The 19,104-nt window shown below is 43.6% G+C and overlaps 1 protein-coding gene across 2 annotated transcripts; it reads right to left on the bottom strand.

The window, feature by feature from the left end:
• Window positions 1-28: 28 nt before the first annotated feature.
• On the bottom strand, window positions 29-11,928 carry MIS18A (MIS18 kinetochore protein A). Of its 2 annotated transcripts, XM_043449010.1 has the most exons (5): window positions 11,564-11,928; window positions 7,699-7,765; window positions 4,666-4,788; window positions 2,239-2,335; window positions 29-1,721 (listed from the first exon to the last, which is right to left on the bottom strand). In XM_043449010.1, the coding sequence occupies exons 1-5, from the start codon at window positions 11,901-11,903 to the stop codon at window positions 1,641-1,643; spliced, it is 708 nt and encodes a 235-aa protein (XP_043304945.1). In that variant the 5' UTR covers window positions 11,904-11,928; the 3' UTR covers window positions 29-1,640. The 2 variants fall into 2 exon arrangements, with proteins under 2 accessions (XP_043304945.1, XP_043304946.1); XM_043449011.1 differs by lacking the exon at window positions 2,239-2,335.
• Between the last annotated feature and the right edge of the window lie 7,176 nt (window positions 11,929-19,104).

Below are 19,104 nucleotides of genomic sequence, written 5' to 3'. Positions count from 1 at the left end.
ATGAGTCGTTTTCAAGATGTATGGATTGGATAGAAATTGTAGCCCAGGATGAACAGGGTAAAAGGAATTAAGGAGCCAAACTGGAATGGCCCTGAAAGTGACTGGAGAAGTCTGTCACCCATGCGACAAGAAAGTCAGCTGAATCTCTCGGTTAAAGTAACTCTCCCATCTGTTCTAAATGAACTTTCATGAAAGCGCCACCGAAACACCTACAATGACAGACCCTGGGGACCTCATCAAGCTTACTGAGAAGGGTGACTGTTGCCAGAAGGTGTGGGGAAGAGACCTGGACAGCTAACTTCAAATGACTAGAGGCTGCGGACAATCTCTCAAAAAGAACTTAGTAATCGTGAATGATCAGTGATCAAGTCAATTTGACTTAGGACCTTTTGCCATGACAACTTGAGGTATTCTTGGAAATAATTAGGGCGGTTCTGAGCAGAAATTGAGTTAAGTTACTCAAACATGCTGAGTACTAATGTTAGGTGGCCTCATTTATACTCAAAAACAGAGTGGGGACTGGGGAAATTTGGGGTTACCTTTAAGAGTCCTGAGCAGGACCCCTTACACTGCCATGCCCAGTAAATGTGTGGTATTTATGACAGCAGGATTTCTGAGCTCACTTAAACAACTGTTTCATAAAAATCAATTGTAAAGCACTTTGCTTTAATCTTTATTTTCTCCCTTATTATAAAAATAACAAGTGCTTACTAGAAGTCTTACATTATGAAAACTGAAAATTCTCCCAGAATCCCACCCTTGGGAATAATTACTACTCTCTTTGGTAACTATGCTGCCAGATTATGGGGTATATGGTAGTAAATACGGGCTTCCCTGATGGCTCAGCAGGTAAGGAATCCCCCTGCAATGCAGGAGACATCAGTTCGATTCCTGGAGAAGGAAGCGGCAACCCACTCCAGCAATCTTGCCTGTAAAATCCCATGGGCAGAGTAGCCTGGAGGGCCACAGTCCATGGGGCTGCAAAGAGTCTGACACGACTGACCGACTAAGTAAGCACACAGGAGCAAATTAACAGGACCAAATGGAATCCAACCACCAACAGAACACATGCTAATCTACTCGTGCAAGGTTTCAGAGTTTGGACAAATAATTCAACTGACCAGTTTCTCCAGAAAGCTTATTCATTAGTTTTCAAAGAAGATTCAACCACACAGTGGATGGAAAAAACTCTAAGACTTTCTAAGCACTCAAGATTAAACAGTGCTCAAACTATTAAAAGTGAAATATAGTTAAAAAAATAGGAAATAAAAAATAACAAATTCGGTACAGAGAATAAAATTAAAAAATAGTAAGTAAAAAATTACAAATTTGGTACAGAGGAGAAAACCCTTCAAAAAATTATAAGAGTTTGTTATCAAAACAACAACTCTCAAATTCCAGCAATTATCATGGCTTTAAAACTGGAGTTTAGGAAACAATCACCTCTTTACAATCAAACACATCCAGAAAAGTTCTACAGTTCTTCTCATGAGACCAGCTGATCAGTACAAGAGGATACAGTGTACATGAACGTTTCCAATTATTTCAGTTCTCAGTGAAGTAAATTATAACAAGAATTGCTACATATGAAAGAACTCTCCATCAGCAGAGGACTGCAGAATGTGGGCCTTGGAACCAATTCAGCTTTTACAACTGGTAAAGGACAGTTTTGATTCGACCTCCCAAAGCTTTGTTTGCAAGGCTTTCAAAACATCTTCCATCTATCAAATGGAAAAAAGAATAGAAAAAAATACAGATGATTAAAATCATACATGGTTAAATATGATTTAAATGTTGATCATTAATATAATGTCTGCTATGTTATACATTATACATATCTGTGTTTATTTAATGGACTTCTGTTTAAATAAGACATAAGCCTATTAATAATAGCTCTCAACCTCTGATCCATAGCTTTTACATTTATTCACCACTATCTTGCATGTGACAGGATGTTAACATTCAAAAACAAGGCTGTTTTTATCATGAAAATCAAATCAAATGAAATACTGATTTAAAGATATATTTCTACTTTAATAGTTTTAGAATACATACTGCTTTGATTTTTGGCTCGCAGTAAATCAACTTTACTAACAACTGAAATAAAATAAGCACTCTCTCACCATGAATGCTAAGATCAAAAGAGAAGACACAATTAAGAATTATTCGTGGAGCAGCACTTGGTCATTGACTGGAAGTTGTTCATACAAAGACACAAAAAGTGCAGAACAAAATTACCTGCTTTAGAGATTTTTCTATTTCAACTCTACTTTCAAGATTAAAAAGCTCTTTGTCTTCTGACACAATTTGCTTTTCAGATGACCCTAAAACATAACTGAAGTACAGTACAGTACAAAGTTAAAATATGAGAAGGGAGTAAATATAAAGTTTATATTGATAACATTAAAACTCAAAGTATATTGAAGTATATATTAGTACCGAGTAAACACATAAAACAATTACTTTTGTTAATAGCAACCTACATAGGAAGCTAACTGCATGAAATCATGTTTTTCTCCATAACAGCTTTGTTCAAGAGGTCTACATATTTCTCAATACTATAAATATTTCATTATTGGGAATAAAGCTGGCTCTTTAGTAAGCTGCGTGGTACAACAGTAACATTTTGAAGTTTTAAAAGATCAAAATGTATATAGTATGTAATCTGTAGCATCACTTGTTGATTACCAAGATTTCAGCAATTTCAACAGTTATTCTATAACTCATGTTTTGCTCCGCTCTCTGAGGTGATGACATGCTACAATTTGAAAATACAACTGCCCTAGCAATGGAAGAAAACAAGCCCGGCTTTGGCAACCAAATAAATCTAAACAGTAGAGAAGGTGCTGTTATTTCTCCAAAAACAAACAAACAAAAAAACCTTCATTCGTTTGCATTTCTTTAGAAGTCTTTCATCACAAGTAACAACTTCAGTATGTCACTTCTGTTAAATATGAACAGTCTTCTGTTGGAAACCCAAGATTAACTGATTAAATTTCTAAAAGATGTCATCAAAGGAAAAATTAAAGAAGGCAGTTAGTATCTTGTTTAGAAAAGAAAAATGAGATGGGGAAAATTAAATGGCACTGATTAATTTATAATGCTGTAAATAAACATAACGGAGGGCATCCCTTTCTAAAACATACTGGTTCCCTGTCATTTAAATTCTGCCCTATGAGGTAACTTTTCCTTAAATTCAACTGTTGGGGAAAGAACAGCTTCGATACTAGGATCCTCTATGCAGAAATCTTCCACATATTTTCTTTTATACAGATATGGATCGCTTTTAAAGTTCCGTACCAACCATACTGGTTTAAGATTTCATGTAGTTTATAGTTGTACTCTCCCCCACATAATTTTCACGAATCTTGGTAAAATTCCCACGGAGGTTATGAGAGCAGTTGTTTGGGCATACGTCTTCTATTTACATATTAAACCAAAACAGATCTGCTCCCTCTCCAGGTGGGCCTGCATGCTTTACATCAATGAGCAGTACTTGTGACATTATTCTCTGTGTTAAAGGCTGTGAAAAGTTCACAGATTTCACAATTTTGATCCAAACTTGTCTAGTTTCAAAGATGGTGGTAAAACTGTAGCAATCAAAAAATAAATGAAAAATTATATAAAAAAGAATATTATTCTAAATTTTTTTAAAGAGAAAATCTAAGAGATTCAACAGAGTGACAATATACTTCAAGTAATGAAAGTGTAGGCACTTTCTTTTCTTCTTAAATTGTTCTACTTTCTTGATATTTAAGGTTTCCTAGGCATCTCTAAGAAAACCTCTCTAACTGGTGGCTCAGAGCTAAGAACCCACCCACCAAGGCAGGAGATACGGGTTTGATCCCTGGGTCAGGAAGATCCCCTGGAGAAGGGAATGGCAACCCACTCCAGTATTCTTGCCTGGAGAATCCCAAAGACAGAGGAGCCTGGTGGGCTACAGTCTATGGGGTAACAAAGAGTTGGACACAACTGAGCTACTAAACAACAACAATCTCTAAAGTCTTGAGAGTTACATCTTCTCCAGAATAAGCGAAAAGATAGTGGGGTCAATTAATTTTGTTTCCAATTTTAAAAGGTTAATGAACTAAAGGGCCATCAAGATATATATCATCCGACCCTAATTCACCTTGTCTCCAAACACCTTTTAGAAGTCTTGAAAAATGAAGGTACTTCCTTGCATCTCTCAAAACAGCAGACAGTTATTTACACCCCTCTAGGAAATAGCTGGACTTTGCATTTCTACTTTTCCAGAACATCAAAGGGACTTCTTTCCCGACCATTTCTGAAATCCCTATTTCTTCAAGTTATTCTATTAGACTAAAAACTAGAGGGAAAAATAAAATGGACAAAATATATTGATACACACAACTGCTTTAAAAAAATCCTATTAAACTAAATTTAATTAAGAAAAACAGCAAATTTTTACTCTGCAAAATGTACTCACAGTGCTTTCTTCTACAATTTAGCATGACAGACTTTTCCAATAGCAAATAAATCAGGTCCAAAAAAAACAAAAAAAACCCACTTGCTTTAGGGTGAGAAATTACTATTTAAAAACATATTTTAACCAAACAATGTTAGTTTTCAAATTTTCATACCAATTTGTCTGCAAACAACTCTGAGAATTCAGTTATGAGCTGTTCATTTATGCCTCAAACGTACCTTTCAATGGCTTCGACACTGAGGCAGAACAAGTCCCGCTTGTAGTCTAGGTCCTTGGGTGTGCACCTGTACAGGTAGCCGAGGGTGAGCGAGCATCCGGCACAGTACAAGGTCTCCAGGACACTGCAACAAAAAGGGTCACCCTTCAGTAACTGCTTACCACAAAAACCCCACTGCTGAGATCTGTAAACACCTGAACATTAAAGTTGCTGAAGTATGCTATTCTAACCCTACCAGGTCATATGTATAAAAAGGAAAAAAAAAATGATAGTAAGATGCTTACATCTGAAATATGGACAAGTCACCTCCAGGTCACACTGCCTTCAGTATCTAGTGACAGACGGCATGTACACAAGTGACAAAGCAGAGCGGATGCTGGATTTCCTCGGTGGTGCAATGGATAAGAATCCATCTGCCAATGCAGGGGCCATGGGTTCGATCCCTGGCCCAGGAAGATTCCACATGCCATGGAGCAACTAAGCCTGTGCACCACAACTACTGAAGCCCAAGCTCCTGGAGCCCATGCTCCACAACAAGCCGCCGCAATGAGAAGCTCGAACACCGCCAACTAGACAGCAGTCCCTGCTCACTGCAACTAGAGAAAGCCCGTGCACAGCAATGAAGGCGGAGCACAGACAAAATTAAATGAGAATTTAGAAAAGCAAAAAAGAAGAGAATACTAAGATGGTGCTTTTCTAGAACGTAAATGCCTCAATTTGGTACTAAAAATTAACTAAAATTCTGAAATAAGGCAAAAAGATTGTACATGTTCTTTAAATGTCACATTGTCCACCAAGGATCATTAATGCTCTGGGGCAGGGATAGGCAGATTTTTTTCTGTGATGAGTCAGAGAACAAATATTTCAGGCTTGCAGGCCATGTGGAGTCTACTGCAACTACTTGTCCCTACCACTGCAGCATGGAAGCCACCACAGATAATACATAACTGAATGAGCTGTGTTCCAACAGAAACATATTTACAAAAACAGGCGCTTGGCCCATGAGCCATAGTTTCACATAAAGGATGGGGTTCAGGTGATACAAGCGAACAGAACTCAGCAACACTGGTTCAGAGCAAGAGTCGATTCCCTTTTCAGTTCTCTAGAAATCTTGATTATGAAGAACAGAAAAGTCTCAGCCTGGTGCTAGAAGGTTTTTAATGTGTATCTCACAGCTGCAAATCTTTTAACTGTAAAAGGACAGACCCCAGGCTCAGAACCAGCCAGCCAGTGGTATCTCAGCTAGAATTTAATAACATTTGTTTCCACTGTAATTATTGTCACAGTTACTTTCGAGTAACAGCAGTTGATATACTCAGGGCAGTCATACAGATTTCCTTTAAAAAAACTTAAATAAAAACTCAGTCAATGTAATGAAAAATATCAAGTATGCAACAGCAAAGCTGTAAGCTGACAGCAGAATGACTGGAATTGGGAAGCAGAGGACACTCTGCAGGAAGCAAAGGGATAGCAAAGCACCATCATTAGCTCCTGCTAACGTCCTATGTCCTTGGTGAGGCTGTAAACCTCCCAACGTCTCATTTTCTTCATCAATAAAGTGAGAAATGATCCAAGGCTGGGTTTTCCAAATTGTTATCACCAGCATGCTATCAGTACAATTTCTGTTACATTCACATGCCACCTGTCCTATTACATGACTTTAAATTCTCCTTAAAGAGAGTAATTTTTTACATGAAAATATACTTTATCTGAATAGGACACTCTAACATTACTAAAAATGAAAAACCAATGTTTTAAAATAAAAAAAAAATAGGGACTTCCCTGGTGGTCCAGCGGCTGGGACTGAGCTCCGCAATGCAGGGGGCCCAGGTTTGATCCCTGGGCACCAGGGAACTAGATCCGACGTGCCACAACTAAGAGTCTGCACACTAAAGAGTCCACCAGTAAAGGTCAAAGATCCCAAGTGCCGCCATGAGGATCCTGTGCGGCCAAATAGATAAATATTAAAATAAAAAAATAATAAAATTTTAACATATGATTATTAATTTCTATTGAATTGCTCGTGTACCACTTATTCACATGCATCAGTAAGACAACTTTCGGGCAACAATTCTACAAAGCAGAGCTTCCCATTCAGTTTGCTGAGGCTGCTGCTTGCAATAGACAGTGGCAGGCAGAGCAGGATACTGACCGCTTCAACACCTGGAGAGAGAAGCGGCCTGGGACAGCTGGAGGCCCTGGGCCGCCATGCATGCAGCTTTGTCTGTCCACCTCAATGGGCCACACGTGTCTGTATGTGCCACATTATCTATGCGTGCCAGGCCATGAGAAGTGGGGAGCATTTATCTAAGGCATTCTTTGGCTCAGAGATTCCATGATAAAGATACTTTCTTTTTCTGTTTTTATTTTCAATGTCCTTCAGGACCAAGCCAAACACCCAAAATGGAAGTGTTGGAACGGGCCTTGAGAAGTTTAGAAACTCGTCCATCTTAAATCTAAAGGCGCCCACTGTCACTCAGGAAACCATCTGCCAATGCAGGAGATGTAAGAGACGTGGGCTCGATCCCTGGGTCAGAAGATCCCCTGGTCAGGAAGATCCCCTGGAGGAGGACACAGTAACCCACAGCAGTATTCTTGCCTGGAGAATCCCATGGACAGAGGAGCCTGGCGGGCTACAGTCCACAAAGAGTCAGACAGGACTGAAGTGACGAAGCATGCACAATGACTGATTTGATATTGATTACCATGAAAAAGGGCTTCCCTGGTGGCTCAGACTATAAAGAATTCACCTGAAATGCGGGAGACCTGGGTTCGATCCCTGGGTTGGGAAGATCCTCTGAAGGAGGGCATGGCAACCCACTCCAGTACTGTTGCCTGGAGAACCCCCACGGACAGAGGAGTCTGGCGGGCTACAGTCCATGGGGTCGCAGAGAGTCAGACACAGCTGAGCGACTAAGCACACACACCCCATGAAAACAGTTTTATCCCAAATTTTACTGCTGATGATCTTTTTAAAGATTTTTATTTAAAAAAATAAAAACATACATACTCATATAGATATAGCTTTACTCACCAACCATTTTCATTTTTACGTTTGGATAGTATCTGTTCCTCGTTCACAGAAACATTACAGGTAACACCTGGAAAGAAGTAACAACAATGTATTAGTGTGGTTTGATTAATACACATGCAGGTATTTAGAGAACTTCTAATTCAACTTTAATTTTAGAACTCAGAAAGCCAGAAAAAAAATAAAGGCCCCAAAGCCACACACACACACACACACACACACACACACACACACACACACTGGTTTAAAACTAAGAGTATAGGGTCTTCTGGGAAAACATAGCAGAATAAGAGTTATTTCCTTCCCTTCACACACACACACAGGTATTTAGAGAACTTTTAATTCAACTTTAATTTTAGAACTCAGAAAGCCAGAAAAAAAATAAAGGCCCCAAAGCCACACACACACACACACACACACAGGTATTTAGAGAACTTCTAATTCAACTTTAATTTTAGAACTCAGAAAGCCAGAAAAAAAATAAAAGCCCAAAAGCCACACACACACACACACACACACACACAGAAAGCCAGAAAAAAAATAAAGGCCCAAAAGCCACACACATACTGGTTTAAAACTAAGAGTATAGGGTCTTCTGGGAAAACATAGCAGAATAAGAGTTATTTCCTTCCCTTCACACACACACAGGTATTTAGAGAACTTCTAATTCAACTTTAATTTTAGAACTCAGAAAGCCAGAAAAAAAATAAAGGCCCCAAAGCCACACACACACACACACACACAGGTATTTAGAGAACTTCTAATTCAACTTTAATTTTAGAACTCAGAAAGCCAGAAAAAAAATAAAGGCCCCAAAGCCACACACACACACACACACACACACACACAGGTATTTAGAGAACTTCTAATTCAACTTTAATTTTAGAACTCAGAAAGCCAGAAAAAAAATAAAGGCCCAAAAGCCACACACACACAGAAAGCCAGAAAAAAAATAAAGGCCCAAAAGCCACACACACACACACACACACACACAGAAAGCCAGAAAAAAAATAAAGGCCCAAAAGCCACACACACACACACACACTGGTTTAAAACTAAGAGTATAGGGTCTTCTGGGAAAACATAGCAGAATAAGAGTTATTTCCTTCCCTTCACACACACACAGGTATTTAGAGAACTTCTAATTCAACTTTAATTTTAGAACTCAGAAAGCCAGAAAAAAAATAAAGGCCCAAAAGCCACACACACACACACACACACACACTGGTTTAAAACTAAGAGTACAGGGTCTTCTGGGAAAACACACACACACACACACACACTGGTTTAAAACTAAGAGTACAGGGTCTTCTGGGAAAACTTGGCAGAATAAGAGTTATTTCCTTCCCTTCCCAAAAAACACTGAAATTAACAAAACGAATAAAATTAGGAAGAAAAAATTCAATTGATGGTAAAACTTGGAAAAATCAGAACCTCAAATCACAGACTATCAAGAATACCTGCTAAACACAGTAAAACAGGGATTAACCTAAAGAAGAGGGTAAAAGTCTGTGCATACATCTCCAAGTCTCAAACACAGAGCTCATTTCCCTGTAAGTAACAGACAGGGTCCACAGGAACCCAGCCCCAAATCTTTTAGACCACAACTTGAAGCTAGAAGCAACAGGAAACATTCCCAGAGCATCCAAATTCAGGACACACTAAAGGTGGAGGGACATGAAGAAAGGACATCAGAACAGACTCTTGAGTTCACCTCCTCTACAGTCTACCTTAACTCAGTAAACTCCACTCCCATCCGCCTGTCGCTCATTTCTGAAATCGGTGTCACCTACATTCATCATCCCCTTACCCTGCTCCCGTTCAGACGCTGCTCTGAGAAGTCCTGTCCATTCTACCTCATGACCCTCCCTCCAGCCCCACACCACCGCCGCCTCCTCTCCCCGAGCGGCTGTACTGGCCCCTGGCTGACCTCCCCACGCCCATGCTTATTCTTCTCTACAGTGCACCCTCCAAAGAAAAACCTGAGTCCTAGCACTCTCCAGCTTAAAAACCACACTCACTAGAGTAGACTCTCATTTCAATAGCAGAATAAAGATTCAGATTCTCAATTATAACAGCCTACAAAGGCCCTCGCTCTGTAGCAAAATCTCAACCCAAATACACACATGTGGTTCTAAAACGGCAACCCTGGAAAAAACCTGGACCGCTATCAACAGGGGCAGACTGGGGGGGTGAACAGCATCTCCATAAGGATGTCACTAAAGTGGCACTTCCTATTTCTTCTGAGCAGAGGACACATACAAACTCGCTCAGTCCTCCTAACTGCCGCTTGTATTATCCTCACGTCTACAGAAGAGAGCACTGAAGCACAGAGAGGCTATGTAGCTTGCCCCAAGACACAGCCAGTAAGCAGCAGACCAGGATTCAAACCCATGCAGTTGAGGGCCATCACCTACACTGCCTCTCAGCAGGGGTACAAGAGGCAGCTGCTAAAACTCTGAACTATGCCGATATGCACTAATATGGAAAAATACTCAGAATACAGGTGTAGAATAAAAAGGTAAGGATGCTTAACAGTATAAACATTATCCCAAGGGTGTTTTTGAAAATTTATGTTTAGGGAATTCCAAAAAATGTACATTTAAACATGCTCATATATGCATGGAGAGTATCTGGAAGTATAAATGAGAATAAAGCATGTTGAACTCTGGGGACTTAAGAGTATCAGGATCGGGGGATAAGATTTGGGGACAAGTCCTTTTTACTTTTACACCCTTCTGCACTGTTTGATTTTAATAGGTGTGAAGGATTAATCTCAATGAATTACTACAGGAAATGTATGTTCTTAGGCTTATGTTTAACAACCAAAAAGGATTCAGTAACTATTGTTAAGTGTATCCTTAAGGAAAACAGACTTCAAAAAATTTCAGGTAACAGGTGGACACTGCTCTCCTTCTTTCTTCCCAATACATCCCAGGAAGGAAAACTTTCCACAAATGTCAATAAATCGGTGGTGAATTTCTGCCATTAAAAGTACTTACAGAATTCAAATAGAGCAGAAACTTAATCTTGAAAACCACAAGTCCAAAAAGAACAGTCATTGTTACATCAACTCAGAAAACCACTCAGTGGTAACTCAGAAAACTTACTAATTCAGAAAACTTGCTCAGTGGTAACTCAGTGACCCACTTCCCTAAATAAATACTATGAAAACAACAAAGCAAAGAAACGCTGGGGAAACATACAGGTAACTGGTAGAATCAATATTAAAAGCTAGAATTCTGACTTTCTTCACCCTTTTATCATATCCTCCTTCCTCTCCAATTTTGTGAGAGTTGTTAGTGCTTTTATTACAAGTCTCCTTCCATTTTTATAATAGCATTATGATTCGTCAACTCTGAAGTTGTAACACTTCAGACTAAAGGCGTCCGCTGATACAACTATTAGGATCTAAAAAATCAATCCTGACATCCCCTGCAGGAAGCAGGCCGCTGAAAAGCTTAATTTACTAAATAAACAATTAACAATATTACCAACCGATTAACAGAGACCACTAATTTCTATGAGGAATAACACAGAGTAGCTACACCTTAAATGCTTACAACCTGGTTGGTTGACTTTTTTTTTTCCTCCTAATATATGCTCACGACGTTGTTGATTCATCCATTGGTCTTCTGGGATGGGGGAACCCAGAAAAGGACTTCCACGCGTAAGCCCAAGATGCAGGGATGACTCTCCTCCTGCCCCTTTTCTGGAACAGCTCAGCCTCTCAGATTTTTCTGCTTTTAAAGACCCTGAGTCTCTCCAAAACATCCCCGCCTCTTCCGGGGCCGCCCAGGTCAGCACGCCAGGGAAGAAGGCCACCCTTAGTCCTAAATCCCACCCACCCGCCCCAGCCCGGACTGACAGCGAAGCAAGATGGAATTGGTGTCTTCCTGGCTCGCCACCCAGCTCAGCGAGTCTCCCAGGGGCCGCCGGCAGCGCGAGCAGAGAAACACCAGCGGCCTGTCCTCCTCCGCCGGCTCCGCAGCCTCCTCGCGCCGCGTCCTCTCAGGGCAGGCCACCGACGCGTCTCCGCTCACGGAGCTCCACATGCTCGCCCACTTCTGCAGCAGCTGGTGGCGGCTCGAGTCTTCCGAGAGCCGCTTGCCTAACAGCGAGGAGTCGCCCCACTTGCCCTTGTGGCCACAAGTACAGCTAGTAGAGGAGCATCCTTCACAACTATCCGCGGACCAAGCACCCGCCATTAGCTACAAATCGCCCGCGCCGCGGAGCATCACGGGATGGGAAAAAAAGCCGCCCCTGCGCGTGCGCGGGGCGGGGCGAGGCGGTGGAGGACCAGAGGGGCGAGGCCTGCGGGAGGCGGGGCCCGAGGGGCGGGGCCCGAGGGAGGCGGGGTCGGAGGGTGACCTGATAGCCGGCATGCTTGCCTTGGAGTTAGGGACTAGCTGCGGTGTCCAGGCACCTGGGCCGGGTTTCCACCTTCAAAAAATTGAAAGGCTGTAGAAGACCTCCCTGCACTACCTGGGGAAGAGAGTTCAGCCTCTTACAAAGAAGGGTAGAGGCGTGCTTGAGAAAGTTACGCCCACCAAACTAAATCACAAACCCCTTAGAGCAACCTTCTCCTCCCGCCTTCAATCTTTCCCAGTATCAGGGTCTTTTCAAATGAGTCAGCTCTTCGCATCAGGTGGCCAAATTATTGGCGTTTCAGCTTCAACATCAGTCCTTCCAATGAATATTTAGGACTGATTTATTTTCGGATGGACTGGTTGGATCTTCTTGCAGTCCAAGGAACTTTGAAGAGTCTTCTCCAACACCACACTTCAAAAGCATCAATTCCTCGGCGCTTCCGCTTCCGAGAAGGGGACAACAGAGGATGAGATGGTTGGATGGCATCACAGACTCAATGGACATGAGTCTGAGTAAACTCCAGGAGTTGGTGATGGACAGGGAGGCCTGGCGTGCTGCAGTCCATGGGGTCGCAAAGAGTCGGACACGACTGAGCGACTGAACTGAATGAACTGAACTAAAGCGACCTTGGCAATGGTTGCTAAAGAGACTATGCCGCCCATACACCACCCAGAGATGGGAGAGCTGGGGCACAGCCCTCCTTTCTCAGGCCTCCTCCCGAGACGCTACAGCCCTTCACATTTAGCGTGCCTAAGAGTCATCTGAAAGAAAGTGAAAGCGTTAGTCGCTCAGTCGTGGTCCACTGTTTGTGACTCCATGGCCTCTAGCCCACCAGGCTCCTCTCTCCAGGGAATTCTCCAGGCAAGGATACTGGAGTGGGTTGCCATTCCCTTCCCCAAGGGATCTTCCTGACCCAGGGATCGAACCCAAGCCTCCTGCATTGCAGACAGATTCTTTAACATCTGAGCCAAGAGTCACATGGGAGCTGGTTAAAACACAGATTTTTGAGTCCCACCGTCTCCTGACAAAAGAGCACAACTTAAAAGTTGAGAATGTTTTATTTGATGAACTTGCTGAGGACTTAAGCCCAGGAGGCAGTATCTCAGATAGTTATGAGGGACTGTACCAAAGAGGAAAGGAAGGAGCCAGGATATCTAGGAGATTTTGGAGGAAAACAAAACAGGTAGTTGGAACATCAACTGTTAAGTAAAGAAAACCATGGCTGCTCAGGTGATTCTAGTGGTAAAGAACCTGCTTGCCAATGCAGGAGACGTAAGAGACAGGGGTTCAATCCCTGGGTGGGGAAGATCCCCTGGAGGAGGATACGGCAAGCCACTCCAGTATTCTTGCCTAGAGAATCCCACGGACAGAGGATGTCCATAGGATGGCAAAGAGTCTGACATGACTGCAGCGATTTAGCTCACACGCAGGCTTCTCAAGTTAATGAATTTAGTGCTTTTTCAATGGGCTTATTGAAATCAGGGAGGCCACTGATGGCCAAAACATCCTTTGTTTCCTGATACTGGCAGGCAACATTCCACCTTTACAGATTCTCAATCAATAGGTGAGGATGGGCCTGAGAATTTGCTTAAGAAGCTCCTGGGTGATGCAGATACTGTCAGTAGAGGCACCTCCCCTTTTGCAGAGGTTTAGTTTGTCTGCCTAATTTCCTAGAAGTGGAGAAAGCAAAGGTTGCTGGGGAAGCACCCCAATACGCGTTTCTTTTGTGCATTAATATTGCTGTAACCAAGATCCTGGAAAGGGCCCCAGATCACTCAGACTAGCACTGCAAGGACAGGCTGGAGAGGCAGTGTGAGCAGCAGCGGTGATGCTGAAAGGCCTGGAAGTGCCTCTGCTGTGTGGATCTGGGAGCCGCTGGCCCCGTGCATCGAGCAAGCCTCCCTTCTGGGTGGTTAGCCTTCCTCAGCTGCCCCAGGAAGCCGGCCTCTGACCTTAAAGCACCACAGATTAGGGCAGGAAAGCCTGGTGGGGAATGGACCTGCATCATGGACAACCCTGCAGCACATCTGGGAAGAACGCTACCCCTAAGGCCCTGGTCTGCTCTTAGAACTCCTTGGGTGTGCCCTAAGTCACAGCCCACTTTGCATGGTCAGATAAACTATTTACCAAAAAAAAATTGACTTCCAGTTTTATTGCCTCTGGGCACTAGCAGTAAGGCAAAAGCTTTGGAGTCAAAAGCCTTGAGTTGACCTACCCTTCCTGGAGGTATAACTGTGTAGGAAACCAGAAGGTTACTTGCCTTCCCTGGGTCTAATTCTTCACGGATTAAGTGAGTTGGGTTGTTATGGGGATCATGATATAATATGCATGAAAATATGTTAGCAGACTGTGCCCATGTTCTTTAGGCTCCAAGTAGAAGAAAATGCTTTGAACATTTTAGGTTTTTATCTCACCCATAGAATTAACTGCCTTCCCTCCTCCGCTGCTGTGGTGGAGGCGGGCCTGGCCTCCCAGGACTGCTGTTTTCAAGCTCAGTAGCTCTGGTACAAGTAAGTGGGTAGTAACCTTGGAGTTCAAAGGATAATCTCTTTGATTCAGACTTTAAATTCCTATTCAGTTCAGTTCAGTTCAATCACTCAGTCATATCTGACTCTTTGAGACCCCATGGACTGTAGCATGCCAGGCTTCCATGTCCATCACCAACTCCCGGAGTTTACTCAAACTCATGTCCATTGAGTCGGTGATGCCATCTGACCATCTCATCCTCTGTCATCCCCTTCTCCTCCTGCCTTCAATCTTTCCCAGCATTAGGGTCTTTTCCAATGAGTCAATTCTTTGCATGAGGTGGCCAAAGTATTGGAGTTTCAGCTTCAGCATCAGTCCTTCCAAAGAATATTCAGGACTGATCTCCTTTAGGATGGACTGGTTGGATCTCCTTGCAGTCCAAGGGACTCTCAAGAGTCTTCTCCAACACCACAATTCAAAAGCATCAATTCTTCAGCACTCAGCTTTTTTTATGGTCCAAATCTCACATCCATACACGACTACTGGAAAAACCATAGCCTTGACTAGACAGCCCTTCATCGGCAAAGTATTATCTCTGCTTTTTAATGTGCTATCTAGGTTTGTCATAGCTTTTCTTCCAAGGGGCAAGCGTCTTTTAATTTCATGGCTGCACTAAATACTGTGGCGGGATATCCCAATAAAGAAGGAATGCCGAGCAGGGCTGTCTGATGACTTTGCCGGGTCCTAGGAACTTGTCTACCTTGTTTCTTGTCCTAGGGACACCGATCCATGTGCCTTGCTGGGCCCATGCCTCCATTTAAATTTTCTAAAACTTTTAAAAAGTAAATAAAAATAATAATATTTTACAACTGTATTGCTATAAAAATGCACATAGAAATATATTTTAAAATATTTTCTTTGACCTAAAAGTTTAAAACATTTTTGTAGGGCCTTAAAAATATAATGGACCACGTCTAGTGGCGAAGTCATCCCAAAGCAAAAGTGCTAGTGGTTCAGTCATGTCTGACTCTTTGCAACCCTGTTGACTACAGCCCACTCTAGGCTCCTCTGTCCATGGGATTCGCCAGCAAGAACATTGGAGTGGTAGCCATCACTTCTCCAGGGGAAAGCAGAATGAATGCCTTTTTAAGTCATGAGTATGTTTGTATTATGAATATAAAGGACTTAGATACCCACAAAATCATATTTTATGCAGGGACCAAAGAGATACTTGAGTAGGATGACCTTGGGAAAAGAGTTGCTTGAGTAGAATGACCTTGGACTGGGTGGTTGTAGTTGCTTCCTGAATAATCCTTCCCAGCCTTCTCTTAGTTACACAACTAGGACATGTGGGTAAGGCTGAGTCTAAGACTCATCACCTCCACTACCTTCCTCACCAACTCCAGGAATGGGTCCCCAGAGGTTTAACCCAGTCAGGATGACCCATCCCTCTCCCATAGTGATTGAGCTGGCTTCTACCCTAGGCTTAAGCCAATCAGAGCATCGTACTCCCGTGGTGGTAGGATTGACTTGGGATAAGAACTTAGCCTATGTAGTCAAATTTCATCCAATCAGAGTGAATCTCAAGACTTGTTCAGTGGTTGAGGGGAGAGAGATCCTCCTTCTTCCCTGGGTATGAAAACGGACACACCGGGGCTATAGGGCAGCTGCCTTAGAAATACTGAGCTGGACAGAGCTGAGAGAATCACAGGCAAACGGAGCGCCTGATCTCTGGACTTTTTCGATTATGCAAACCAATAAATTCTCTTTATTATGGAAGCCAATTTGAACTGTTCTGCCTTGTTTCTTTTTATTAGCAGTTAAAAACTTATGTTCCCAGGTGGCTCAGTGCTAAAGAATCTGCCTGCAGTGCAGGAAAGCCGGGTTCGATCCCTGGGTCTGGAAGCTCCCCTGGAGAAGGGAATGGCAACCCCCTCTAGTCTTCTTGCCTGGAGAGTCCCCATGGACAGAGGAGCCTGGTGGGCTACAGTCCATGGGATTGCAATAGAGTTGGACACAACTTAGCAACTAAACAACAAGAGCGTGTATAACAGTCCGTTACAGTCTGTTAAAAGGGAGCCTCCAAGATGCGGCAAAGATGACCTGCCCAAGTGTGAGGCCAACTGCTTCTCTCACCCCGCACCCCACCGCCACCCTACACTCCAGAGGCATCTTCAGAGAGGCTACTGGAGAACTGATTCCCTCCCTCCCTTAAACCTCCTCCCGCATCCAGGGAGTATCAGAGACTGGAGAAAGCGGTAACAGACGTGACTTCACAGGTGTTTCTTTGCAGACTGGCTGGGTTGTGAGTTCCAGTCCTCATCCCCAACAGAGGAGGTGGAGGGTGTCTCCCTACTTGTTTCAGTCGGTTGAGAGGAGACTTCAGGGAACCGTTCCCAAAGCCTGTGGGTACCCTGTGGGTTTGCAGACACAGTGGCCGGCAGGACGATCCAGCCATTGAGCTATTTGAAGGAGCACAACAAAATGAGCCAGATCAGATTGCCAACTAGACATGAACTTTACCAACGGGAGGGTCACCCAGAATTTCAAGTGCTGCCCAGGAAGATAACCTGAAAGGATGAGAGGAGGGGGCAGCCACATGTGAAAGGCGCCCTGGAGAACCAGGACAGGGGAGCGCCAGCCGGAGGGGAGACCTTCCCAGTCACGGGTTGTGCAGCTGGGGGCTGGGGGGCTGGGGTGCTGGCAGTCTCGAGGGGCCAGAAGAAAGGATGGGTTCTAACCATGCCTGGCCAGAGGGTGCAGAACCCAGTTATAACAGAATCAGTTTAGGTGAGACTGGTCTGTCCCCTCTGACCCCCTTTTCAGTCTAGGAATGGAGTCAGCAGGCTGCAGACGAGGTGTAAGAGAAGAGTTGGTCCCATGCCCTTCCCCCACTAGAGGCAGGACCCCCTGCACATCCCCCCTTGGGGAAGGAGGGTGATTCTCACCCTGGAGTGAAGATTGCAGCGGTGGTTAATATCTTGGACTGAATACTGTTGGTTCAGCATTGAGATTCTGTTCTCAGCTACAGTTGGCCACAAAATTGCTCCCTAAGGGAGCAGCACTCAAATTCCAAAAATATAGGGAGGGTTTCTTTATAAAGGATCAGATAACAAAGATGGAGAGTGTACACAGGAGAAAACCTCAAGAGGTAGAAGGAACCCAGGTTAATAGGCTTGGAACTGACACCACCTCTGCCTCAACCCACAAGGATGCAGGAGAGGGAAGAGAGTTGGGAAGAGCAGACCCACCTTGAGATGGTCACCCATCCATCACGGGAGGCAGCCAGTTGAGCTGACCTCCCAGGGAGGGAGGCTGCAATTTAAACTCCTTGACCGTGTTCTCATCCTTCCTTCCAATCCCCTGCTGGAACTCCCCATTGCCCAAGTCCAGCTGGAATAGAGAGAGCACAGAGCATATTGAGGTGACCCGTCCACATCAGGGAGGAGAGTGGATCTGGAGGGACAGAGGGAAAGAAGCCACCCACAGACCGCCTCTGTCCCTGCCGAGGGCTTGGGAGGGCCATCCACACCAAGTGTGTGCTAAGGGCACAGTGGGAAACAAAAGTCAGAATACGGTTCTATTCTTGTGTGTGTGCGGTGGGGGGAGGGCAGCTTAGTTCCCCAGTTCCCTGGCCAGGGATCGAACCCATGCCCCCTGTATTGGGAGCACAGAGTCTTAACCATTGGACCATCAGGGAAGTTCCAATAAAGTTTTCTCTTGATTCTATCCTTAAGTCCACCCTTCTCCACATACCAGTTACTTGGGACTATCTGATTCAACCCTCATTTCTGGCTGGGTTCAAAAGTCTTGGTGTAATTAACAGAAAAAACACTAGTCTAATTAATATCTATAGCTCGCACTAGGGAAAGAGAGAGAGACAAAGCTTAACTCAGGGGAAGAAGGGACAGGGAAAATGGGAGAAAATATTCATGAGACCCTGATAGTTTGGTTTTTTTTTTCCTTTTTTTTCTCCTCCTCCTCATACCTAGACCCTGATAGTTTTGATGGAAAAAGTTTACAACTCTAGCAATTGGGAAAATCAGAAATTAATGGCGTTCACTTACAATCAGGGACTAGATGTTAACTGCATGCACTTCCTTACACATAGAGTGATAATAAGGAGAGATTACAGGTTCTTGGAGTCAGCCAGCTGGCCCCTATAGTATATAGAGAGCTGGTTGCAGCTGCATTTCAAGGGTGTTTGGTCCAACTGCTACCGGTAGAGAGATGTCTGGGAGCCAAATGTCACTTGCATTGCCCTCCCTGACCAGCTGGCACCGAGAGAAAGCCATGCTCCGCACTCAGCCCCTAGGGACCTTCTGCCACAATCAGGGCCCCCTTAGGGAGATAAAATACGCCGTGGGAAAAGGGTGGGTAGATATTTATATCTGTATTCCAGGGGTGAAACAGTAACTGCAGGGATATGCTGCACCTTCTAAAACATCCTCAGAGGCAAGACGTTCTTTAAATAGTTCTGTTTCCCTCTCCTAGTTAATGTGTGGAATCACGATTTCCCGGTCTTTAACAGAGATGTTTAATTCTCACGCAAGTTAAAAAAGAATAAGGAGA

This window comes from Cervus canadensis, chromosome 27 (assembly GCF_019320065.1).
Source record: "Cervus canadensis isolate Bull #8, Minnesota chromosome 27, ASM1932006v1, whole genome shotgun sequence".
Taxonomy (NCBI): domain Eukaryota; kingdom Metazoa; phylum Chordata; class Mammalia; order Artiodactyla; family Cervidae; genus Cervus; species Cervus canadensis.
This window is presented reverse-complemented; position numbering and strand designations above follow the sequence as displayed.